This window comes from Acomys minous, assembly GCF_964271855.1.
Source record: "Acomys minous genome assembly, chromosome: 1".
Classification (NCBI taxonomy): Eukaryota; Metazoa; Chordata; class Mammalia; order Rodentia; family Muridae; genus Acomys; species Acomys minous.
The window spans coordinates 175,962,953-175,987,080 of record NC_140483.1 but is presented as its reverse complement, the minus strand read 5'-3'; the positions used below and the strand labels follow the sequence as shown (position 1 = coordinate 175,987,080).

The 24,128-nt window shown below is 40.4% G+C and overlaps 1 protein-coding gene across 6 annotated transcripts in view; it reads right to left on the bottom strand.

Moving 5' to 3' along the window:
* Positions 1-24,128, bottom strand: part of ADAMTSL1 (ADAMTS like 1) — an 888,380-nt gene that overhangs the window by 204,621 nt on the left and 659,631 nt on the right. For 5 of the 6 annotated variants that reach the window (XM_084779022.1, XM_084779023.1, XM_084779025.1 and 2 more), the window contains exons 7-8: positions 15,948-16,022; positions 11,511-11,668 (exon numbers count right to left, since the gene is read on the bottom strand). In XM_084779022.1, the coding sequence (XP_084635148.1) occupies positions 11,511-11,668; positions 15,948-16,022 (233 nt within the window). The remainder of the gene's footprint in view (positions 1-11,510; positions 11,669-15,947; positions 16,023-24,128) is intronic. The other variant, XM_084779024.1, reaches the window with a different exon arrangement.

Sequence of the window (24,128 nt, the reverse complement as noted above, 5' to 3'; positions counted from 1 at the left end):
GGAGGCACCGCCCCTCACTCCATTATGTGCCAGAGAGTGGTCCTCACGGGATTTTTTTTTAATCATCCTTACCTCCACAGGGCTGATGACTTGGAAGTATGGTGAAATCTCCATTTGTGACTCCACCACAGTTCCCTTTCTCAACATTATTTCCACCCTCTGTGGTATAAACTATAGAATTATGTGGCCTTTTAAATGTAGGTTCAGAAATAGACAATATAGTCAGGCGTGGTGGTGTACACCTTCAATCCCAGCACTCGGGGGGCAGAGGCAAGAGGATCTCTGTGAGTTCAAGGCTAGTCTGGTCTATATATTGAGTTCTTGGAGAGTCAGGGCTATGTAGATAGACCCAGTCTCAACAACAAGAAAAAAACAAAAAACAAAAACAAAAATAGAAATAGACAATTTATTTTAAAGAAATCACAAATATTATACTCTACAGAAAAAAAAAAGGATATTATCTGTAGTTGCGAAAGAAAAACATGTCAAGAATTAAGCTGTTTTTTCCCATTTAGGGACATACATGGGTCTTCCCGTCAGTGTAGTGATTTATGTACCTGGATGTGCTAAGTCACCAGTTGGAAGTTACTTAAGTGCAAATTCTTGGGCCCAAGCCCAAAGATCTAGGCAATTCTAATGCAGATATTCCAGAATGCTACATGTCAAGACACCAAGTTATAAAAGCAACTACTTTCAAATAAAACTGGTGCTTATAGAAATTAAAACTTGTTTTTAAAAGAGGAAATATGAGACAGTAAATTTTTAATGGTTCCTAAAATTACAAGGTTGAGCAAACATACTTAAACTACAAGAGAAGAAAAAAAATACCTAACATGAACAATGAATTTCATGAGGACTGAATAATGTGACAATCAATATTTACACTGCTGGGCCAGGCTTGGACTATTTGTTATGTTAAGAGAGATTCTTGGAACAATGACAGAATTACTTCTTACTCCAGCTTTATACTGTGACAATTAGAAAAGTCTCAGAGTCCAGTTGAATTACATGTCAAGGGTTCCTGAGTCTCCCTAATGTCCCAACTGCTGCCTTTTATTTAGGGTAAACTGATGGAACTGGCATTCATATGTTTCAAAGACAGCCCTATTTCCCTGCTGCCCATCTCAGTAGGTAGCCTAAATATCCAGGGCACAGGACAGAAAGAATAGGTTTTGATCTTAGCCATTTTGCCTGGCGAGGATGTGGAGAAAGGGTAACACTCCTCCATTGCTGGTGGGAGTGCAAACTTGTATAGCCACATTGGGAATCAATCTAGTGCTTTCTCAGAAAGACTGGGAAGAGTGCTACCTCAGGACCCACCTATTCCCTGGGTATATACCCAAAAATGCTCCATCACACAACAAGAACATTTGCTCAACTATGTTTGTAATAGCTTTAGTCATAATATCCAGAATCTGGAAACAACCTTAGATGTCCTTCTACCAAAGAATGGATAAAGAGATTGTGGTATATTCACACAATGCAATATTATTCAGGTATTAAAAACAAGGGAAATCTTGAAAATTGAAGCAAATGGATGAAACTAGAAAAGATCATCCTGAGTGAGGTAATCCAGACCCAAAATGACAGACATGGTATATACTCACTTATAAAAGTGGATATTAGCCACATAATACAGGATAACCACACTATAATCCACAGACTTAAAGAAGCTAAATAACAAGGAGGACTCTAGGGAGAATGCTTAATTTTCATTCAGAAGGGCAAATAGAATAGACACCGGAAGTGGTTAAAGAGAAGAAACCGGAAGGGAGCCTGCCATTGAGGTCCCCTGAAAGACTCCACTCAGTGGGGGATTGAAGCAGATGCTGAGACTCAGAGCCAAATTTGGGCAAAGCTCAGGGAGTCTTATGGAAGAGTTAGGAAATAAAAGAACCTGGAAGGCATAGGAGCTCCGCAAGGAGACCTGCAGATGGTCTTACATGGACACCGGGACCCTGATGAATGGACCTTTATGGCCTTATGTGGTATACAAAGTATATGATGTGTTTCCACCATCTAACCCCGCTGGAGTCACAAAGGCACCTGTGGCTCTGAAAGCAGTACCACCAAGGCTGTTGACACTGTGGGTACAGTTCAAAGATGCACAGTTACAACTCACCCAGAGTTCTCTTACTCTTCTGCCTTTAGTAGAGCAGCAGTAAGATGCAGCTGTGGCAGGGTAGGGGATCCATGACAACCAGCACCTTACCCATCACTTAGTTTGCTAGTTTTTTCCCTGGAGAGCTGGGAACACAATGGGGAGTGGATGATCATAACTAGTTATGATATACAAAGAGGAGGCCTTGCCCTGGGATATCTACATAGTGTCCAGTTGCCTTCAGATCTTGTAAAAGGAGGGGAAAACAAGCTGGAGCTAGCCCTTTAATAGGCTCCTTGGAAGCTACCAATAAAACTCTTCACAGCCTGGGAGGGAGGGAATAGATGATTTTGGTGTTGAGAGGGAGAACTGGCAGATGCCGTGGTGACCGAAGGAGGCATGGCAGCTGCAGCCGAGTGTGGGCCTGTGTGAGTCTCGTGGAGATCCTAAAGAGTGAGCTAAGGCTCTGAGGCTGAGAACTTACAGCTGAAGAGATCAGAAACGAAAAGGAGCCTCTTCAAAGGAATCAAGCAAATCACGAGAATGGAGACCGCTTGGCTCATGGCCTTGTTCGGTTCTGTTCACATGTGTACTGTTTCTGCTTCTCTGTTCTCCATTGCCATGCTCTCTGTTTAATAGTGACAGAAGTGGCCAGCACTTACCACCTTCCTATCAAGGCTGAGGTACATCTTACATCTATTAGATTTGCTCTTATGACTGTGATTTTTTCCCCCATATTTAAGCTACAATGAGAAAAAAAAAATGATTCCGAGAAGCTCAGTGGTTAGCTCAAGCTGCAAAGCTAAGGAAGAGCGATATAGAATTTGAGTTCAGGCCTGTGTATCTCTAAAGCTATTATTCTTTTCCACGCTATCACCACCTTCCACAGTGGTACCATGAGAAAATGTAAATTAACCTTTTTTTTTTCATACACACATTCCCATCATAATTTCTCCTTCAATTTTCATTTTAAAGTGGAGACAAGTGCTTATAGTAAAGATGAGGCTGACATGATGTGTGTCTTTGGTGGTCTAACAGTTGCTCATGGAGCTAGGCCAGCCATAGTTGTATGTTCTGGTTTTCTTCATGCTTGGCTACTCTGTCATTGTTATCGTTAACTCTGCAGTCCCACAAATTCTAAATCCTCAAACGTCACGTGCTAGTCCTCAAGAGTATTTGAAAAGCTTCAGCTTGACACCTTAGAATGTTCGTGCAGGGAGCTGAACACATCTGGCATATGTAATTTTGACCTCCTAATGCTAATAAGAATAAAAGAAGTGTTCTGGACCAAGCCCTTCTTCCTATAATTGCACCAACTCAGCGTTTCTAATTGCGTTTCAGGACATCTCACACTGCAAATGAATGGGGAGGCTCATAGTTGACAGCTCCGTAAAGATGGAGTTGGAGGGAGGCACTGCGCATGTGCAGAGGGCAGATGGTTGCTCTCTGAGTCTGTGTCCAGCCCAGGGAACAAAGAAGAGACCATAAACACACTAAGACAGCATCAAGTTACAGCAGTTCCCACATGAATAACCCTGAAAGCACCCTCTCTTGTGAGCTTTTCTGTGTTACCCACCTAAGTGTCTTTTCCCCACGGATGCCAGAATCTCTGACCCAGACATGGAGGCGCTGTTGCTGGCAGTCAGGAATCCCCTCACCCACCATGCAGTAGCGAAGCTGCTGCTGTGAGTGCCCAAAAGGGAACCCTGGTTGAGCTGCTACTGACCAGGACATGCAGTGTGAGCTGACTCAACTGCAGGGCTCTTGGGGCATTCTGTCTCCCTCGTGACTTGGGAGAGCTTGGAGACCATGGGAATAATACGTCAATTTATGTCCTAGGACAAGGAGAAGATGAAATAAAACCCAGGTACTTGCTTCTTTAATGTCTTGGGCTACCATATTCAATTTAAGGTCATTTTGGCAATTGGCAGAATACTGCTTCCCCAAGTGCACGGAAAAAAAAAAAAGTTTGAAATGCTCTTGTTTGAGCTTTCAGTGATAAGTAGTCTTTACAGCATCACGTGGCTGGGAACCACTGTCTTTTCACTGTCCCTTTCCATCATCTGTCATCTCATGATCCTCCTAATCATTACATTTTCTTTGGCATCATCTCCATTATTTGCAAACAGTTGCTAAATAAATCAATGTATCGGTGAACGAATGAATTATGTATGAATCATGGGTCCTCTAAAGTACTTTTGGGATAAGCTTTTATTTGTAATAAAGTCCTTGGATCTCTATTATATTTTAAATACACTTGACAATTATTCTAGAGACACTGTTTATCCCCTCACCAAATGATATATTTCATGAAATGAGGCAGGACATTAAAAGCAAATTCCATCTAAGACTGCTCTTCACCCTCCTCCAAAGTACTCCTCTTGTACTGACAAGATGGCCAGGAAGGTGAAAACACTGCTAGACAAGCCTCGCTGTCTGATTTGATGTCTGGTGGAGAACCCAAGGTGGAAGGGCAGGCTTTTGAAAGTTGCCTTCAACCTCCACACATGTGCTATGGCACATGTGAACACACACACAAACACAAGTAATTATAATAAATGATATTTTTAAAAAACCCCAAAACCCAGTCTCCATAGTATTTGGGAATTCTAGATTAAATATTTAAATTAGTTAGCATTCAGCATTTGCTTTTCTACACCTTACAGAATTTTCAAGCACTCTGAAAATTGTAGCCCTCAGTATGAAAGGTGCATACTTTGGCCTCAAGGCAGCATGGAATATGGTGCTAGCCAATGCTGCCATGGTTCTGGGCAGTAGACTAGATGCCTTTCTGGGAATGACAGAGGGCATGCACCAAAGAATGAAATGGCTCAAAGTTGATCCCAGAAGGAAATGCTAAGTGGAAGAACAGAGCTGAGACTAGGGAGACTACCCTCAGGAGAAGGAGGGCAGGGGCGTAAAGGACTGGAGTAGAGACAGAAGTGGGAAGGGCAGACTACACAGGGCCATGATCAGCAGCAGGAGTGAAGGGCTGCTCCCACCTCAAGGCCTGCTGTCTAACAGTGTATGAAGCCCAACAAGACCGTAGCATCCTCAAATTAGCTCATAACACATCCCAAGAGTGTTTGCAAACATGGGATACTTGAGGGGTGAACCACCGTGTGTCCAGGTTGAGTGGGAAGATGAGCCACTTGAGTCACTATGGAATCATTGGCTGCTTTGCTCTCCTTCAGTTGACTTTGCTCTTCCTCTCAAAGTCTCCTGGCTTAGAATAATGATCCCCCCACCTTTGAACATGGGGCAGCCAGTTGGAGAGGTTTATTCTAGTATATATCTAGACTCTGTTAGGCAACAAGGGAGAGTAGCCTACACCGAAACATTTCAGCTCAGTTGCCAAGGGAGAAAGGAATTGACTAGTTCTAACTTTTCCCAATAGTCACAGGCTGTAACAACAAGAACAACACTATTCTTCTTATAGGTTCTTCCACCTCTAAACTTTCACATTTCATAAGCTGTTCTCCACTGGAGATGACATTCTCCACAGACCAGTGCATGAACTCTGAGTCAGGCTTTCAGCCCTGCACATGCCTGCTCTCTCCTCTCTGCCTGTGTGTTCCCACTGTACTCATAGCTCAGTGCGCAACAGGTTTTTCTTCATCTAATCTGGATTCCTGCATGATGTATTTAGATGGACAAACCCAGAACACATCCAAACACATGGTGGGTACTTTCAAAATTAGAGCAAATCAGAGGTTCTGAGGAATGGTAGATTCTGTTATTAGGAAAGGCGATTACCATTTTCCATGACTGCAGCTTCAGAATAGGCCAGAGGGCACAGGAGGAAAGAAAGGTCCATGACCCAGTTAGTTGCCCCCAGTGGTTCATACATCGGCAGATGTCATGGACAGTCCACTTTCACATTATGTATTTTTTTGGTCATACCTGTCAAATTGTTACTGGAACACAAGTTGTAAACTGATCAGCCTGCGACCATCTTCAGAGAAGATACTTTCTGGTATTGTGTAGAGTGTGGTTGACTGGCAGTGAAAGCATTTCAAAAGTACAGGAAGGAAGTAATTTGATTATATCCACTGTTATACATGTCTCACTTAATCCCCCATAGGGCCTCCATTGGGAGTGATCCTATTCTATTACCATTTTATGAAGGAATAAATAGGCTCAAGTAGATAAGGCATCATCTGGGAGGTCCCACAGCCACTAAACAGCGGGACATAGTAAATTCTAGAATGCTTACCCATTCTAGCACACTAACATTGCCAAATTTGCTTGTATAACCAATGTTTGGAGTTTAAAGTTTTTTGGAATAAATTCTTTTAAAGGAGTAAGATAAGTAAATTCTAACTAAGGAAATGAAAGGTCCATATGCTAAAATATGTCAAATATTGTGGTAAGAAATTGAATAAGACACAAATGAATAGAAAATATATCGTGCCTAACTATTGGAAGAATAATGTAAAATGCCTACATCATTAAATGTGTTCTACAAATACAATGCTGTCTTTATCAAAATTTCAAAGACATTTTCCATAGAAATAGAAAACAATTTAAAAATTAATGTAGAAAACTTTTGACTTGACAAAACAATCTTAAGCAAAATCAACAAAGCTAGAGTTGGGGGATAGCCTGATGTATTTTGATGCTAATTACTGTCTCTGTGACCTACCTTTTAATCAATAAAAAGCCATCCCACCTTGGCAGGGCAAAAGAGATAAAGGTATGGCTAAGATTCCCTGGCTTAGGGGAGAGAGAGGAATTCTGGGAAGAAACAAAAGAGACCATAGGACAGAAAGGGACCTCCTCCTCCACCATATGGTCACAGCCTATCAAGTCTCATCTTGGTAGCCTACCTATTCTAAGTGCCACCAGGTTTTCCCGCCATGGGGAAGTAGTCAAATAAGGAGCACCACAGTTCATGTCAGAGTCAGTCCCCGCTCTCCACACAACTGTGGATAATGACCTATCCATTGACTAGATCTGAGTAGGGGTTCAAAGTTTACTGCATGTATTGTCCTTGGTTGGTGCAGTAGTTTGAGCAGATGCCCCTGAGTTCAGATCTGCCCATCATTAATGTTCTTCTTATAGATTTCTAGGACCCTCTGGATCCTTCTATTCACAGACCTAGGGGAGGGTAATAGGGTTAAAGAGGGAGGGAGGGAGGAACAGGAGGAGATAAGCAAGGGGATAACAATTGAGATGTAATCTGAATAAATTAACAAAAAAATAAAAGAATTGTGTCCTTAAAAAAAAGAGAGAGAGATCAGAGGAGAGGGTCCCAAGAGAAAAAGAAAGAAAGACCACCATGAGGAGGAAGGAGAAATACCCAAAGAGGAAGGGAACGCCACCATGGGTTAGATGGAAGAGATGCACAGGGCCCACATGGATGGAGAATCAGCCCAGACAAAGAACATTAGCAAGTATTTGGGATTATGGATGGGAGGTAGCTTGATAGAAATGATTAGGAGCAGATGGCATGAGATTGGGGTAGGGATCCCATACTTGCCCCACTATGGGAAGTAGTTTAGAGGATTAATGTCTGCCTTGCCCCAGGTTAACTAAGGCTACTTTAAAATATAACGAATGTCAGCGTCTTAATTTATTTCTAGCTGGGCATACTGATCATATTGATAATACAGATAATTTTAAAACAACAGCTAGAAGTATCACAGTACCTGATTTCTATTTACTGCAGTGCTCCAGTCATCCAAACAGCAAGGCATTAGCATAAATACAAAAGCACAAACACAGGTGGAACAGAATAGAGAGTCCACAAATGAACCCAGGCATTTATGGTCAATTTTATGTTGACAAAATTCCAAGGACACAGAATAAAAAAATAAGTATTCTCTTTAATAAATAGTGTCTGGGAATCTGGATGATGCAGATTGAAGAATAAATTAGATTTTTTTTTTCAAGACAGGGTTTCTCTGTGTAGCCTTAGCTGTCCTGGACCAGGCTGACCTCGAGCTCACAGAGATCTGCTTGACTCTGCCTCTCTGAATGCACAAAAACAAGACATGAAATGTAGATCCTAAAACTATAAACATACTCAAAGAAACACTGGGAATCGTTTGATGACATTTGTTGGTCTTCACAATGATTCTGTGAGGTGTATAACCTCAAAGCAAAGTAAAATCATGGTACTTTATCAAACTAAAAAAGACTGTACTCAGTAAAGGAAACCATCATCACCTAAAGAGGACATCCCATAGAATGGGTGAGAATATGCGTAAACAGTAAGTAGTTAATATTCAGAATGCACTAGAAATGCAACCGAATAGCAAGAAAACAAATGACTTGATTAAAACAGGCAAATGATCTGAAAGGCATTTCTTGAAAGAGGGAGTGAAAAGGGCCAACAGTCTTAAAACCAAGGACCTGATCATGATGGAAATGCAATGAAGCCCACAGTCGGTCACCTGTTATCCCATACCTGCCAGGAATGCTGCAATTGGACTGAGGAAAGCTACAGTTGTCAAGAAAGCAGAGAGAAAGGAGCCTCCGTACTAAGTGTGAGAATGTACATTGGCCCAACCAACTGAAAAAAGTTTCTTAAAAAGTTGTAAAAATAGAAGTACTGTATAACACAACAGTTCCCATCTGGGTATATAAGCAAAGGGCATGAAGTGGGGAGGTTGACGAGACATCTGTTCTCTTGTGCCCATCCCCTCACTATTTACACAATCAACCTGTCTAAGATGAATTTTAACAGTTAAATCTAGAAAATTATAAAATGGTAATCATTTACTTTTAGGTCTTTTATTAGAGAAACTTAAAATTTACTTCATTATGAATCACTGGTGAAAGGGTGATTTTATTTTTTTTCTATATTTCTTAAATTATCTGGCTCATTTTCAAATTTGTATGAATACATTAAAATTTTTACATAATCTAATTTAGAATAACTTTGCATTCATTTAATTCCAGATGTTTTCCAATGAGAGCTTAGGGGAAAAATACATTCTTAGAAGGAACACAGAGAATGGAAAAGAGTTTTCAGACTGGCAGGAAAGAAATGTGATTTCTAGTCCAAGGCTACCATGGCTATGCCCTTGGGTGAGTCCTTCCTGCAGCGGCCTGGTGGTGTACAAACTGAGATGTCACTGTTGGCTGTTGTCGCAGTGTGCTGTGTGAGAGGTAGGAATTCCTTACCCTTACAGGGTTTTCTCTTGCTTCATGGTTTGCTCTTCCTGAGACATGAAGGCGAACACAGTGCAGCCCCCTTCCTCTGGAAACAATGAGCAGGACAAAGAAAGAAATGGTAAAGGAGAAACAGGGATTTGTGAAGAAGATGCCAGAGGAAAAGAGAAGACCATTTCAGGCAGAGACCATGATGCTTCTCCAAGTCTATAAGTTCTGACAGTGCAGAGGACTTGCCTGTCTCCTGTCTCTCAGCCTAAACAGAAGGGGCCATCAAGTCAAAAGCCAAGTGGAAAGACAACTAGGATCCTGATTACCAAGATGACAGGTGCGATGCTGTGAATTTACATTTTCGCCTCAACGTGGAAGGACTAGGAAGGATTCTGAAAAGCGACAAATACTTCTAGAAAACCAATTCTGAATCCAAATAGATCTGGGCTGAAAAAAAAATCTGTATCCACAGTATTAGCTTAGTCAGGGAAATGCAGAGGTCTAAACTCAAGCGAAGGCAGTCAGAATGGGGAAGGACCAGCCTTGAGAAACGGTATGAAAGCAGAGCAAATTGTACTGTGTAAAGAAGAGAAAGAGGTGATTCAAAGGTTTCTCATTTGCTTGGATAGGTAGCACAACCCCTGTGTATGGAAGGGGGTTGAGAAAAACCAAACACTGCATGTATATAGAATCGAGATTCAAAGATATACATATAGTCACACATATATGTATATTTATACATTATGTCATATAAGTACAAGCGGAATGATTTGGGTGGAGGAAGGGAACTATGAAAACTGGAGGAGGAGGGCTGGGAAGAAGAATGGTCAGCAACATGAACAAGCCACGATGACACATGTCTAGATGAAACCCATTATTCCGAATGCTAACTAAGTACAAGTAACAAAGACACTTAAAAAGATGGAGAGATGATAAAGAAAAAATATGACATTGTGGGTTATTGAGTCGACTTAAGTTCAGTCTCGAATATCCTGACTTCCCTGTGCTTGTAGAGGACCCTAGGGGTGATAGGCAGAACTAGATGGATGGAAAGCGCTGGATGATGCTATGACCTATTGAGAGATGCATAGTATTACTGGAATTCGGTTCTATACTTTCAGCGTGCATAGTAACTGTTGTAAGGCCACCAGGGAAATGACTATTCTATAAATGATCTATTCAGCAGTACTCTATAGGTTTCAAAGAATTAATACATAACTTGGTTTTTTACTGGATGTGCTATTGCAGGCTATCTCTAATAGTTTGAAGCTTCTTGTTCAAATTCATGTGAACAGCATCTGGACTGAATTAAAGAGAGCTACCATACAGATGGAGGACAGTGCTCTGGAACCCTTCTCCTCTGCACTCTCACTGCCTATCACGTTTTCCTTTATGCATTCTTACTTCTAGCTGCCATGGGGTCACCAAATCTTTGCTTAAATCAAATGTCCTCTGGCTCCAGGTCTCATGATGAAAAAATTTATGGAGTCCTGGACACATTACAAGTTTTACAGCTTTACAGCTGAAACCCTTCAGGTCCTCCTGACCTACTAAAGGAAAAAAAATGTTTTATTTTATTGTGATTCCCAAGTGTTCTCCCAGTGTGTGCATTTTTCCAATAGAATGTCCTGTTGCTTCCAGCAATGTGTTTCGTATTACCTTGAAGAACAGGGCAGCTCTGATACAAGGAAGCCGGTCAATCTTCTTGCCAGCACAAGAGAAAACAGAACGTGCCCTTGGAAGCATGACTGGCTGGCTAGGTCTACAGGTTATCAGTTTGCATTTCTCTCTTACTGAGGAAAACATATTCATCAGCAACTGTACGCTAATTATTTAGAAATTACTTATACCCTACAGCTAATGATAGATATATTGGCTGTGTAAGTGAGGCAATTTAATTAATAATATATTTAAATATGTTCCTTGAAAACATCATATGTTATTATGAAGTCCAAGATGTAGCTAATCTTGAATTAAACATTTCCTTAGTAACAAATAATTATACATGTATATATATGTATATATACGTATCTTTGATCATTATCTATTCTATCTCTCTTTATCATCTCTATCATGTATCTATCTCATCTGTCATCTTTCTATCATCTATCTATTATCTATCTATCCATCTTTCTACCTATCCAGATATCTATAACTTATATCCATCCTATCTATCTATCTATCTATCTTTCATCTACATGCCTACCTCCCTCCTACCATCTGTCCTCTATTGCTTTTAAAGATTGTAAGTGCCATCTGTTTTGGTGTGGTTTCTTATCAAGAAACCAAACACTCTTACCTTGATGATGAAATCTGCTGTCAGTGGTCCAGCCATCCTCAATATCTCTTTGTCTGGAAGCTTTTGGAAGTCCACTGTAGAATTGTCCACAAGAAAAGTGCCTGTAGAGCTCAGACTGTTTTCACCTTTAGTCCCCTGGAGCGTCTTAGTTTCCAGATCTATATAATTAAATGCAAGAAGAGGAGAGGCAGGTATGCCTGGGGCTACCACAAAGCACATGCAAGCATATTTTATAAATTAAAGCTTGAGCTACTTAAGAGAGGGGCATTATTCTTTTGATAGCTGACACTATTTAAATTGTAACATAAATAAAATATATAAACATGGCTATGTCATACAGAAGATTATGTTGCAAATGAAATTATTTTAAAACTCACTATCCAAGCATCCATGGTTCCTTGTCTAAATACCCTGTGTCTGTCCAATGACCTCATCTGAGCATCCCACTTTACTGTAACCTAATTCCTTGGGCTTACCCACATCTACACAGCTAACTGATCTCTGTCCTGGTTGCCTTCAGCCCAGCAATAGCCCCCAGTTTCCTTTTTGCTCATTGAGGTAGGTCCAGGAACATCCATGTGTTGCCACAGCACCAGTGCAGCTTCCTGCTCATGCACTGATCTGTGCACTGTAGTTTCTGTTGCTTACTGCACATATGCTGTTGCTCAACTGGAAAAATAGTGACTTAAGGACACATGCTATCCCCTTCTTTTTATAGCCACTTTTGATAATCAGTTTTATTCATAAATGATATTCTGTAAATGGTTAAGCAGAACGAAATGGATCCTAGAGTATTCAAGTCTGAATTTCTTCAGTAACATAGTCAATGAGGAATCGTTTATTGTAGGACAGAGTACACACACACACACACACACACACACACACACACACATATGTGTATATAATTGCAAACGAAAATATTATGACTATGTATATTGGTTTTATGTTAATATGTCAAAACTTATGTTGATTATATATGAATTATCCCCTATAAGCAAAAGCAGGATGATTTGGATACAGGAAGGGAACTATCAAAAGCAGGCAAGGAAGGCTGGGGAGAACAGGGGTTATTGTATGTATATTGACAATATATATTGCGATGTAAACATATATTACAGAGAGGACAAAGTTGTGATTAAGAAGTTATTTAGATTAATTGTGGCCTACATAGAGAAATGCAAAGGGACTTGGGCAAATAATTTCTAAAGAAATTGCTCAAGAACTGTTGCTTCTGTCAGCATGTGAGGCTCTGTGACTTTTACCCAGCTTTAAGCATGGCTCCCCTCTTCTATTTTATAGAGTAGACTTCTAGGTTAAAAACAAACTTAAAGCCTGTGGAGGTGCTGGAACCCTGGGTGTGTACCCCAGTTCTGAGCAGCAGACTCAGTTTTAGTGAGAGGCTTCCCTGCTGTCCTTTTCAAGATCCACAGTGAAGATGTGCTAGGGTAGTCAGGTGTGGTGGTGCACGCCTTTAATCCCAGCACTCAGAGGCGGGGCAGGCGGATCTGTGAGTTCAAGGCCTTAACTACAAAGCAAGTCCTAGGACAGCCAAGGCTACACAGAGAAATCCTGTATCAAAAAACCAAAAACAGAGATAGAAATAGAGACAGTGGGAGGGAGGGACGAAGGGAGCCAGGGAGGGAGAATATAGGAGAGAGAGAAAGGGGGAGGGTAGGGGAGGCTGGTGTGGAGCTGCTTTGGTCTCCAGGAATATTTAAGTATCTAAGTATTTATATCTTTCACTGGTCCATTGTGGGCTAGTGAAGAGAAAACAGCCACAGGAGAAATGGCACATAATTTACCCTCCCATCATTTTGTGGACATAACTGAAAATTGAAAAACAGAAATAAAACAACATATTTATTTAAAATACCTTTTGAAAAATTAAAATATATTACATCATTTCTCCCTTACTTTCCTATGTGTCACCCCTTGTTCTCAAATTCATGGCCTCTATTTCTTTAATTGTTAATCTACATCTATATCTATATCTGTCTGTATCTCTCTACAACCTGCTCAGTCTGTATAATGTCCCTTGTATGTCTGTGAATTCGGGGCTGACCATGTGGTATTTCTTCCCTATGGAGTCTAAGCAGCATACTCATTGAAGAAAAGCGGGTCTCATACTGTATCTGATCACTCATGAACACCACTTGCAGCCTACCTAGCTACTCTTTAGGACAAGTCAACAAAATACATCTTTTCTTTTTAGCTTTTCTGTGTCTTTGTGCTCGTGTGTGTGTGTGTGTGTGTGTGTGTGTGTGTGTGTGGTGTGTGTGTGTGTGTGCAGGAGAGATGTTAGTGTTGGTGCTGGGCATCTTCCTCAATCCCTTTGTATCTTATTTTCTTGAGACATGGTCTCTCACCGGACCAGGGGCTCACTTGTTGGGCTGTGCTGGCTGAGAAGCTCTGGGAAACCAGCCCGTCTCTGCCTGCAGTGCTGCGATTGCAGGTGCATACTGCTTTTTCTATTTTTAATTTGAATCTCTTGTTGTTATTTTAATTTATCCTTTTTAAAATTTTCACGTGCATTGGTGTTTTGCCTGCATGTATCAGCTGTGATCTGCCGTGTGGATGCTGAGAATCGAATCTGGGTCCTGTGGAAGAGCAGCTCTTGAATGATGTGCCATCTCTCTCGTACCCACACTACTTACTGGCTTTTTACATGGATGTTGGGGTACATGTGTGTATCTGTATCTGAACTCAAGTTGTCATGCTTGCAAAGCAAGCACCTTACTAACTGAGCCATCTTTCCAGACCTCCAATTCTTCAACTCCTTAGCAATCATAAAACCAGGAAGTACAGGAGATTAACATATCTATAAATATAAGATTTTGTTTTAAATATTTCTTTAGCAATGTCAAGTCATTCTTCCATGTGGTGACAATAATCTCAGCCTGGCTATTTTATTTCAGTCTCTGCTGCTGCTCATAAAAAAAAAATTCTATTTTGAAGTGTGGTTGTTAAATAGCAGTTAGCTGTGTCCTGTTCTCAAGGGAATAAACAAGTCTTTTGGATGGTATAAAGTGTATGCATATATTACCTTTTGACATGTGAACACTGGACTTTATGGGTCTGTTCAGGATTAGAAAAGAACCCAGGCCCATATAAGGATGACTTATCAGTGTTTTCCTGTTCTGTCTAAACTGTACCTCACTTACTCCTTGCTTCACATGACCTTTTAAATTCACCTCTTTGATTAAATGCGTTTGGTTTGGGTTTTAGAAAGTCTTGGTAGGATATGGTAACATTTACAGGCTCCAATCTGTCTTCCTCTTGTTTATCTGATTATACTGATCTTTATAGTCTAATTGCCAGAAAATAATCCTTGCTACTTAAACTGGCTTCGTGGGCATGTGTGTGGAGGAGGGGGCGAGGGGCTGGGGAAGACCATAACTGCCTGTGGGAATTTAGGAGTGAGCAGAGTGGAAGGGACCAGAAGTGCTCAGGCAACGGTCGAAGAGAAAGCCTTTAAGTGAAAGCGAACTTGTAAGGTTATCCCATCCTTTTGTCTTTGTTTATGGACCATACTTTTCTGGTTGTAATTTACAGATCTCTAAATAGCACAGAACCATAAGGAATAAAGTGTGGCTGTGTATCTCCCTTGACATGACTGAAGATCAGTTCTTAAAGCAGTGATTATCAACCCCTGGGTCGAGACCCCTTTTGGGAGGGTGTCACACACCAGATATCCTGCATATCAGATATGTACATTATGATTCATAATTGTAGCAAAACTACAGTTATGAAATAGCAATGGAATAATTTTATGGCTGGGGGTCACCACATCATGAGAAACTGTATTGAAGGTTTGCAGCATCTGGAAGGTCGAGAACCACCATCTTAGACAAACCCTACATGGACAGAGCTATCGTTTTATCTTTAAGGCTTTATTACCTTTTCATCCCAAATCTTTCAATTTGTCTGCAAGATACAAGGGCTCTGAATTAATTCACAGGTTTGCTTTAAGTGTCACAGTTTGTTGCTTGTATGTATTTGTGCATGGATAAAGTAAAGATTTAAAATTTGGAAGGAACCAAAGGAAAAGAATGGAGAAGAAGTGAATTTTAGAAGGAGGAAAAGGAAAAGTTAGACAAGAAAAGAAAAAGGTAAGAGCAACTATAGGGAACGAGGACAGGATCGAGGAGGTAATAGCCACAATGGTTTAGTGACTCCATCACGCGCACAGCCCACACAGAGCCCACGAACAACACACAGGCACTGGCTAATTGCATTTGTCTGGATGACTGTGCTTAGAGATAATGGCTGCAGAGCCTTCTTCTGTCGTATCAGGAGGCAGCTGCAAACAGGAGCCATTCAAACTATCACGTCACGGGGAGAGATAGGCCCTCTTGTGCTTAATCCCTTCTGGGAACAAAAATTAACAGTAACAGCTGGAATTTCCAGGCCCCCAAGGAAAACAGTGGCTCTACTTACACAAATGATCTGGCCCCTTTAAGACAAGGCGGATGTGCCTGCTTCCATAAGGAATAGCGACCACAGTGTCATCCACTAGAAAGAAACAGAGCAAAGCTTTAAAAGCATATAATTTGACAAAACAAATAATAAATAAATAAAATTACTGCTTGTAGCCCCTACAAAAGCAGGAACAAAAGACTTCATTATTTTTTTTCTTAGTGCTTGAAATGTGAAAGCCAGTGGTTTAGAATTAAAATGTCTACTTTCTCTAAAATAAAACATGCTAAAAAGCTACTGTTGCTTAGCTGAGGGGCAATTAGGGCTTTTAAAGTAAATATGAATTTTTTTTAAAAAAAGATCTGTTTTATTTTTAAGTGAGTTTGTGTGTGTGTGTGTGTGTGTGTGTGTGTGTGTGTGTGTCTGTCCATGTGTGTCCAGGTGAGAATATGTGCACATGTGAGTGCTGTTGCTTCCATGGAGACCTGAAGACGGTGGCAGACCCCTTGGAGCTGGAGTGGCAGGACATCGTGAGCCACCTGACATGGCTGCTGAAAACTGAACTTGAGTGTCCTGTGAAAGCAGTATGTGCTTTTAACCACTGAGCCATCTTTCTAGGCCCTTCCACACGAGTTTTGGTTTAAAAATGGATTTGCAAGGAACTCTTTCTGATTTTAAATTGCTGTCAAATTTTCCTAGATTACACCAGTGTTCAAAGGTCAATGTATTATATTAGAATTTGCACCTCTGTCTGTCAGAGCACTGTGGCTAAATGGGGCAGACTAAAAAGAAGAAAATACATTTGTGTTCTCAGAACTCCCAAAACCCTTTCCTCCTGTTCTTGACTATAAACTACCTTCATTCTTAGTGAAATATTATGATAGCTTGGTAAATAATAGTCTAGTATTTTTCCACATTTACCTTTTCTATTTTGAAATACTTTAAAAAATCTGGGCGAATCAAACTTATTTTACCATAGATTACCCTACCTATAAATGGAGCATACATTCATGAGATAGACATTTAAAAAAAAAAAGAAAAACAAAACAAAACAGAGAGGCTGGAGAGGTGGCTCAGTGGTTCCAGAGGACCCAAGTTCAGCTCCTAACACCCACATAGCAGGTCAAAACTGCCATTAGCTCCAGTTTCAATACATTCTTCTGCCTTCCACAGGCACCAGGCATGGACAGGGATGGAAGACTTCTATTTTATTTATGGTTAAAGACTATAAGTTCTCTAGGACATAACTTGATTGAGACGGGTGAGTCCTGAGTCTTCATTCCTGCCCTGAAGAGATTATGTGTACTGAGGCTGTTGAGGATTCTTCTCACACTGTCACTTTAGTGCTGGTTCTAATGCCATACATTGTTCATAAAAGGCTCTATTTCTGAGAGCTAGGACTTTGAGGCACATAAACCGAGTAAGAGAAAAATAGAAGGGGAACACAGGAAGATTTAGACCGAGCCCACAGAACCTCAAGTTGCATAAAGACGTGCATTTTGAAGTTTGCAAAAGAAATTCAAAGAAGTTGAAAGAATGGGATTTCTAGAAATAGCAAGTCTTTGTTTATTCATAGGTCAAATGAAGTCCAAGTGAAAGGGAAGCTTTCTGCTTGGCGCTGCTGTGCTCTGCTGCAGTCCTTTAACCCCCACAGCCCACGGGCCCAGCTCCCGCTTTGTTACAAGTAACTCGCATTCCACATGCTGAGCCAGTAACACTGCCTTTTGGCTGATGTGTCCAAGTTTGTATGCTCCAGTGGGGGACAGGAGGGAGGAGCCCAGGAGGCTGCAGAGGGTGTGAGGCAGGATGAAGAAAGCCCACCAAACAAGAGGCAAGAAATTTCTTTTGACACTTTTCTGCATGTGCCTAGTCAAAGAGGAAAACGAGTTAAAAACGGGTGCTAGACTGATGGGCAGAACTCAATACAGAGGTTGGAGGAGCTGTAGTGTGCTCTTATGTGTGAGAAAATAGACCTGGCAGTCATCAGGAACCAATCAACTCATTACTTTGTCCTACCAAGTTCTTAAGAGTCTCTTAAAGTCACCCTTCATGTGAGAGACTAAGGAGTCATATAACTGAGTGAACCATTAGCCTCAAAGATAGGGTCTTAGCTAGGCTTCTAGTGCTGTGAAGAGACATCATGACCACAGCTACCCTTATAAAGGAAATCACTTAATTGGGGCTGGCTTACAGTTCAGAGATTCGGTCCATTATCATCATGGCGGGAAGCATGGTGGTTCATAGGCAGACATGGCTCTGGAGAAGGAGCTGAGAGTTCTATACTGGATCCACAGGTAGCAGGAAGAGACAGTGAACCACTAAGCCTGGTTTAAACTCTGAGCCATCAAAGCCCACCCACGCCCTAGTGACACACCTCCTCCAACAAAGCCACACCTCCTCATAGAGCCACTCCCTATGGCGCTATGGGGACCATTTTTATTCAAACCACCACAGATGGTTCTTGAAGAGGGATTTTAGGGAAAAATAGGAGATCTTGTTGACTATTCCTTATTCATGGAAACTCTCAAAGCCCCTTTGTTAGTTTCCATTAGTCCCTTAGCAAAACTGGATCAAAGCAACCATTTCATTCTGTTTAACCCAGTGTATGTCCAACATGCGTATCATAAGAATTCTTCGTAGCATCTGATGGATGTTAGAAGATAATGTAGGAAATGGGCTCCTGATGTGACAATGCTAAGTGGTCAGCCCTAAACAAAATATATATGGGCAATACTAACTGGACTCAGTATGTTTATACTCATTCTGTAACAGTTATAGAAGAAGAGGTCTTTGAATTTGAGAGGGCACAGTGGGAAGAACATGGGAAGAGTTGGAGGTAGGAAAGGGAGGGTGAATTGAAATGAATACAGTTTTACTCATGCATGAAATTCTCAACCATAAAAATATTAAAAGGAAACTGGAAAAATTACAATTTCATTTCTATAGAAAAAACTATTCTTTGGGCTGGAAAACATTGTTGTATTTAATGAAAAATTCTCATTGATTTACGGTGGCTCAGAGGATTATTCTGGCTGGTATCACTGTTAAACACAGGAGTATTTAAGAGGGGCGAGATATGGTACATTCTGATGGCTGCCTTCCTCAGCAACCAGTGTGGATGATACGGTTGGCGGGAAAGGTGGCCACATCTCTCATCATGCTACACTGTCCTCTGAATGTCCTCTTCTACAAAGGCACACTGTATCATGACCCACCGCATCGGCCCTAATCCAGTCTGGCCTTGTTGACAGAACTGTGATGCTGGCTTTAGGTTAATAATCAACATTTTAAGAGAGATTGGAAAACATATTTCTGTATTAAATGTACAAGCTCTTCATGGGAACCAAGAATTCTGTCATTTTGCAAAACTGGGTAGCAATTGACATTTCACATGTAAATTGTTACCATGGAATGTACTTAGGAGATTTCTTTGAGCAGTTTATAGTGTGGCAGATCTCCTCTTTCCTATATAGAACATTTTAAATGAAGTTTTAAATTCTATCCGTGTCCTGAACTGATGAGTCAGAGAAATGTGAGAAAGCCAATTCTTTGAAAATGTAGGTTACGTATTCTAATGTCTGAGTTTTCCTTAGTTTTAGACCTGCTGGTAAGTTCACATGTTAGGGAAACCTTCCTGAGAAATAATACTTGATCTTACTGTTTAAATGAAAGGATGACTGTTGTTAACACAGTCTGCCAACACTGAAGGGTTCTGATGGTATATCTTATGTCATTATCCCAATTTGAGTGCTCGGAAGACATAACCAGTAAAGCAGGAGAGGCTTAGCATTTAAGCTTTTTAACCTTCCATCCCACCCAAGTTTATCAGTAATTGCATAATGAAAGATATATGTTAGGCAGGCCAAACAATGCTCTTTCCATTATCAACTTGAGCATTTTATCTTTTTAGGAGTCTAAGCCAAAAACTCTAGTGTTATCCAAAATTATATTTGATAGGATAAGCTCTATTGTCAAAATACACTACTTCACTGATTCTAAGAACAGACTCATATTTTATATTATAATATATTTCACAATAGTGTCTTAGGTTCTGGTATGCAAGCAGCAATCCTACCTCATCTTTTTTAACTGCATAAACACTAACATCAAAATTGCATTTTATAACCAAAAGTTACCAAAAATTATCAAAAAATTCAAAATATTATATTAAAAATTAGCTGGCATACTTGTAAAATGGGTATCATCAGCATTAAAGAAAATTCCACAGCAACAGTAGAACCCACTCACTAATCCCTGTTAAATAACTGTGGAGACTGCCAGGTAATAGATTTAGAAGGGCTATACAACATCCCCATAAAAGGAGTTAATGCTATTTGGTTCTACATAATCGCAAAGGTGAATGGAGAACCAAGACTTCTACATTCAGCCAAGAGGAAACAGGGACCAGTTTTTATACCATGCCTAAATTAACCAAAACAAAACAATCAGATAAAATTTTATGAAACCTTTCTGTTTATGACTCTGCACTTCAGGTAGAGAAGGGCAGCAATTCCTCAGAGTTAGGTAGCAAAGTATGTTTAACCTAGTTTTTCACTGTCTTATTTTCTTGAATGGGGTTTCTGGCTATGGCTTTGGTAGTGGGAAGTCTGGGAGAAGTTCGGGGAGACTCTGAGTTGAGGAGACAAACCTAAGAGTCCAAGTAATGGAAGCAGTTAGGATTTCTTGGAAAAAGTACCAGAAAGGACAAGAGAGAGAGAGCTATTCAGTGAAAGCAAGATCAAGAGCGAGAGAGAGAGAGAGAGAGAGAGAGAGAGAGAGAGAGAGAGAGAGAGAGAGCTAGAGCTAGCACATTAAGAGGGTCCTCAAGCATATGTATCAATGCATCAAAGTAAGGATACTGCCTCAGTTTGGGGAAAGGACAACACAAAGAATTATGAATATACTGTAGTTGCACGTGGATGAAAAGAATGTCTTGTCCTACCAGCCAGAATTGAAGACATCACAGTTCATGGAACATTGATTATTAAGAAGGGTCTTGCCATGCAGAAGGGTACAATTACCTCTAGGTCAAGCATGGCTTTGATTCCACCTACCAAACTGTAAGACTCAAAAAGATCATATTGAGTTCAAGTAACTTAACTGCTCCCAGAACAAAGTTTCAGCATATTTATAGCAATAAAAAATATCTGATATCCAACAAAGTGAAATCTGCAATCACTGGCATGTAGTAAAAAATTACCAGACATGTAAAGAACCCAAGAATATAGCCCAAGTTAAGTGAAAAATACACCAATCAAAACACAAAATGGACATTAAAATAGTCACTAAAACTGTATTCCATATGCTCAGAAAGTTAAGTACTGAAAAAGTCTTTAGCTCCATAAGTTTTCACTGGTGTATGCTACCATGCATTTAAAGAAGAAATAATAAATATTATTAATAAATATCAGTTCCATATATTTTTACAGAAAATAAAATATAAGGAAACATTTACAATTTCATTATATGAGGCAAGTATTAGAAGGGTATCTGAATCAATCACAGAAGTACCTCAACCCCAAATATAGACCAGTATATTTCATTAAAAAGATGTAAAAATACTCAACATATTTTGGCAAATAATTATCAATCTATGAAAAGAATGGCTTGACTAAGTAGAGCTTATCTTTGAACCAGTTTATCCTTGGACCAGTTTATCGCAGTTTCTTAATAAGACTATGAAGGGTTTGTCCTAGAAATACAGGGCTGGCTTTTTATCTGAAAACCAATTAATATAATTTGCCACCAGAAAAGACTAGAAGAAAAGCTATGTGATCATATCAGGTGAGACATAAAGGACCTTGATCACAGTTGATATGCATTCATGATAATAAGTCTCAGAAGAGTGTGCATATGTGTGTGTGTCTCTGTGTGTATAGTGTGTATGCATGAGTATGTTTTGGTGTGCATTAGCATGCATGTGTGCATCTGTGTGTGTGTGCCTGTGTGTGTGTGTGTCTCTCTCTCTGTGTGAGTGTGTATATATGGTGTGTGTGAATGTATGAATGTGTATGTCTGTGTGTATGTCTATGTGTGTGAGTGTGTATACATGGTGTGTGTGTGTGTGAATGTATGAGTGTGTGTGTGTGTCTGTATGTGTATGAATGTGTGTGGGAACTTTGTCAGTTTAAAGATGAGCCCTTGTAACAAGCCTTCAGGTAACATCATACTTGGTGATGAGAAATGGAATGCTTTCTCCTTAAAAGTGGGAATGAGAAGGGTGCCATTGACTTTCGAATTACTGCATCAGATGCCCTGGCCAAAAGAAGGGGCCCCAAAATTTGGCCTACAAATTGAGAAGGAAGAAGAAAAATAATCTTTATCTGTAGACAAGGTGATTATTTATGTAGCAAATTTCAGCATTTACCAAAGCTCCAAGAGCTAGTAAGTGAATTTGGCTAGACAGCAAAACACATGGAAGACATACAGTAAATAACCAATCACAGTTGTATACACTGTTATATGTAACTGGAGAGGTAAATAAAAATATAGTGCTACTTTTAATTGATGAAAAATACAAAAGGCCGAGAACAGGGAAGGGCTGATGAAGAAATTAAAGACCTGCTTAGTGAAGAGGCATGGGGTCCTGACAGGTCAAATGCCTTCTACACTAAGCTTGCCAAGTACTCCACTCTCTATTAAATAAATCTGAAGAGTTAACATACTTTTGGTTAAAGTCCTGGGAAGAAGTTTTGTAGATACGGACAAGAAGACTATAAACTTATATGGGAAGGCAAAGAAGCATAAAGGAAGAGCCAACGTTACTCTCAAGTGAAGAACAATTAAAAGCTGTGGGAGGGATCACCTTACCTTGTTTTGAGACTTACTGCAGAAATAGCACAATAGGGCATCCCGATGGGGTAGGATCAAGAAATTAAACTGAACTGATGCTCCTCTCTTTTCCAAAATTACTCTAGCCATGTCAAATTGACATAGAAACCTAGCTAGCTGAGTTATCTAATCTCAAGTGGTCAGCGGTAAACACACACACATACACACACACACACACACACACACACACACACACACATGAAGTAGTAAGTGGATTCAGCAAGTGTGTGTGTGTATGTGTGTGTGTATGTGTGTGTGTATATGTGTGTGTGGTGTGTGTGTGTATGTGTGTGTGTGGTGTGTGTGTGTGCGTGTGTGTGTGGTGTGTGTATGTGTGTGTGTGGTGTGTGTGTATGTGTGTATGTGTGTGTGGTGTGTGTGTGTGTATGTGTGTATGTGTGTGTGTGTGCGTGTGTAAGTGTGTGTGTGTGTGTGGTGTGTGTGTATGTGTGTGTTGTGTGTGTGTATGTGTGCATGTGTGTGTGTGTGTGGTGTGTGTGTGTGTATGTGTGTATGTGTGTGTGTATGTGTGTGTGTGTGTGGTGTGTATGTATTTGTGTGTGTATGTGTGTATGTGTGTGTGTATGTGTGTATGTGTGTGTGTGTATGTGTGTGTGTATGTGTGTGTGTATGTGTGTGTGTGTGTGTGGTATGGTGTGTGTATGTGTGTATGTGTGTGTGTGTGTAAAACAGTAACAACAGAAGAAGAGGTCATAAGTTTGAGATGGGACAAGTGGGAAGGGAGAGTTGGTAGAACGGAAATAATATTAATATAATACTAGTGCATGAAATTCTAATTTTTTTTTAAAGTTTGAAAATGAGTTTTAAAAAGAGCTCAATTCTGAGAGTAAACAGAATTTTGTTCTAGTTTTACCTATCAATTCGCTTCAGTTGTGCTTTATTTTTCACATTTACAAAAGTATCACACGATTCAATATGTCTAAATGCAAAACAGAGTGTTGTAAAGCGAAGCATGAAATAAAAACCCAAGGTGATTAGAAAGCTTTTGTGTCCTAATCTTACTTTAAATGACAGCTTCTTTCCTCTTTCCGTGGCACATGAAATAATGGGATGTGCAGTCAGCGGTGTTCTAGGTCCTTAGAAACAGAGTGGCCCTGACACTCAGCCTTTCCTCTGCTATCCACAGCTGCTGCTCCAAGCTGCGTCTCCCTCTTTCCACGGCCATCTCAACTCCACGCTCTGCTCCCAAAGCTGGAGGGAGCAGCTTTGAACCTTGAACCCAATACCAGCCATCCTGTTCATGGTTCCTTATCTTAGTCATGTTAAGATGCAAACTCCGTTAAGCCTCTGCATACCCATGGCGCTCTTCATCTTCACCTCTGACCTGTCTTCAACATTTCAAACTCTTCA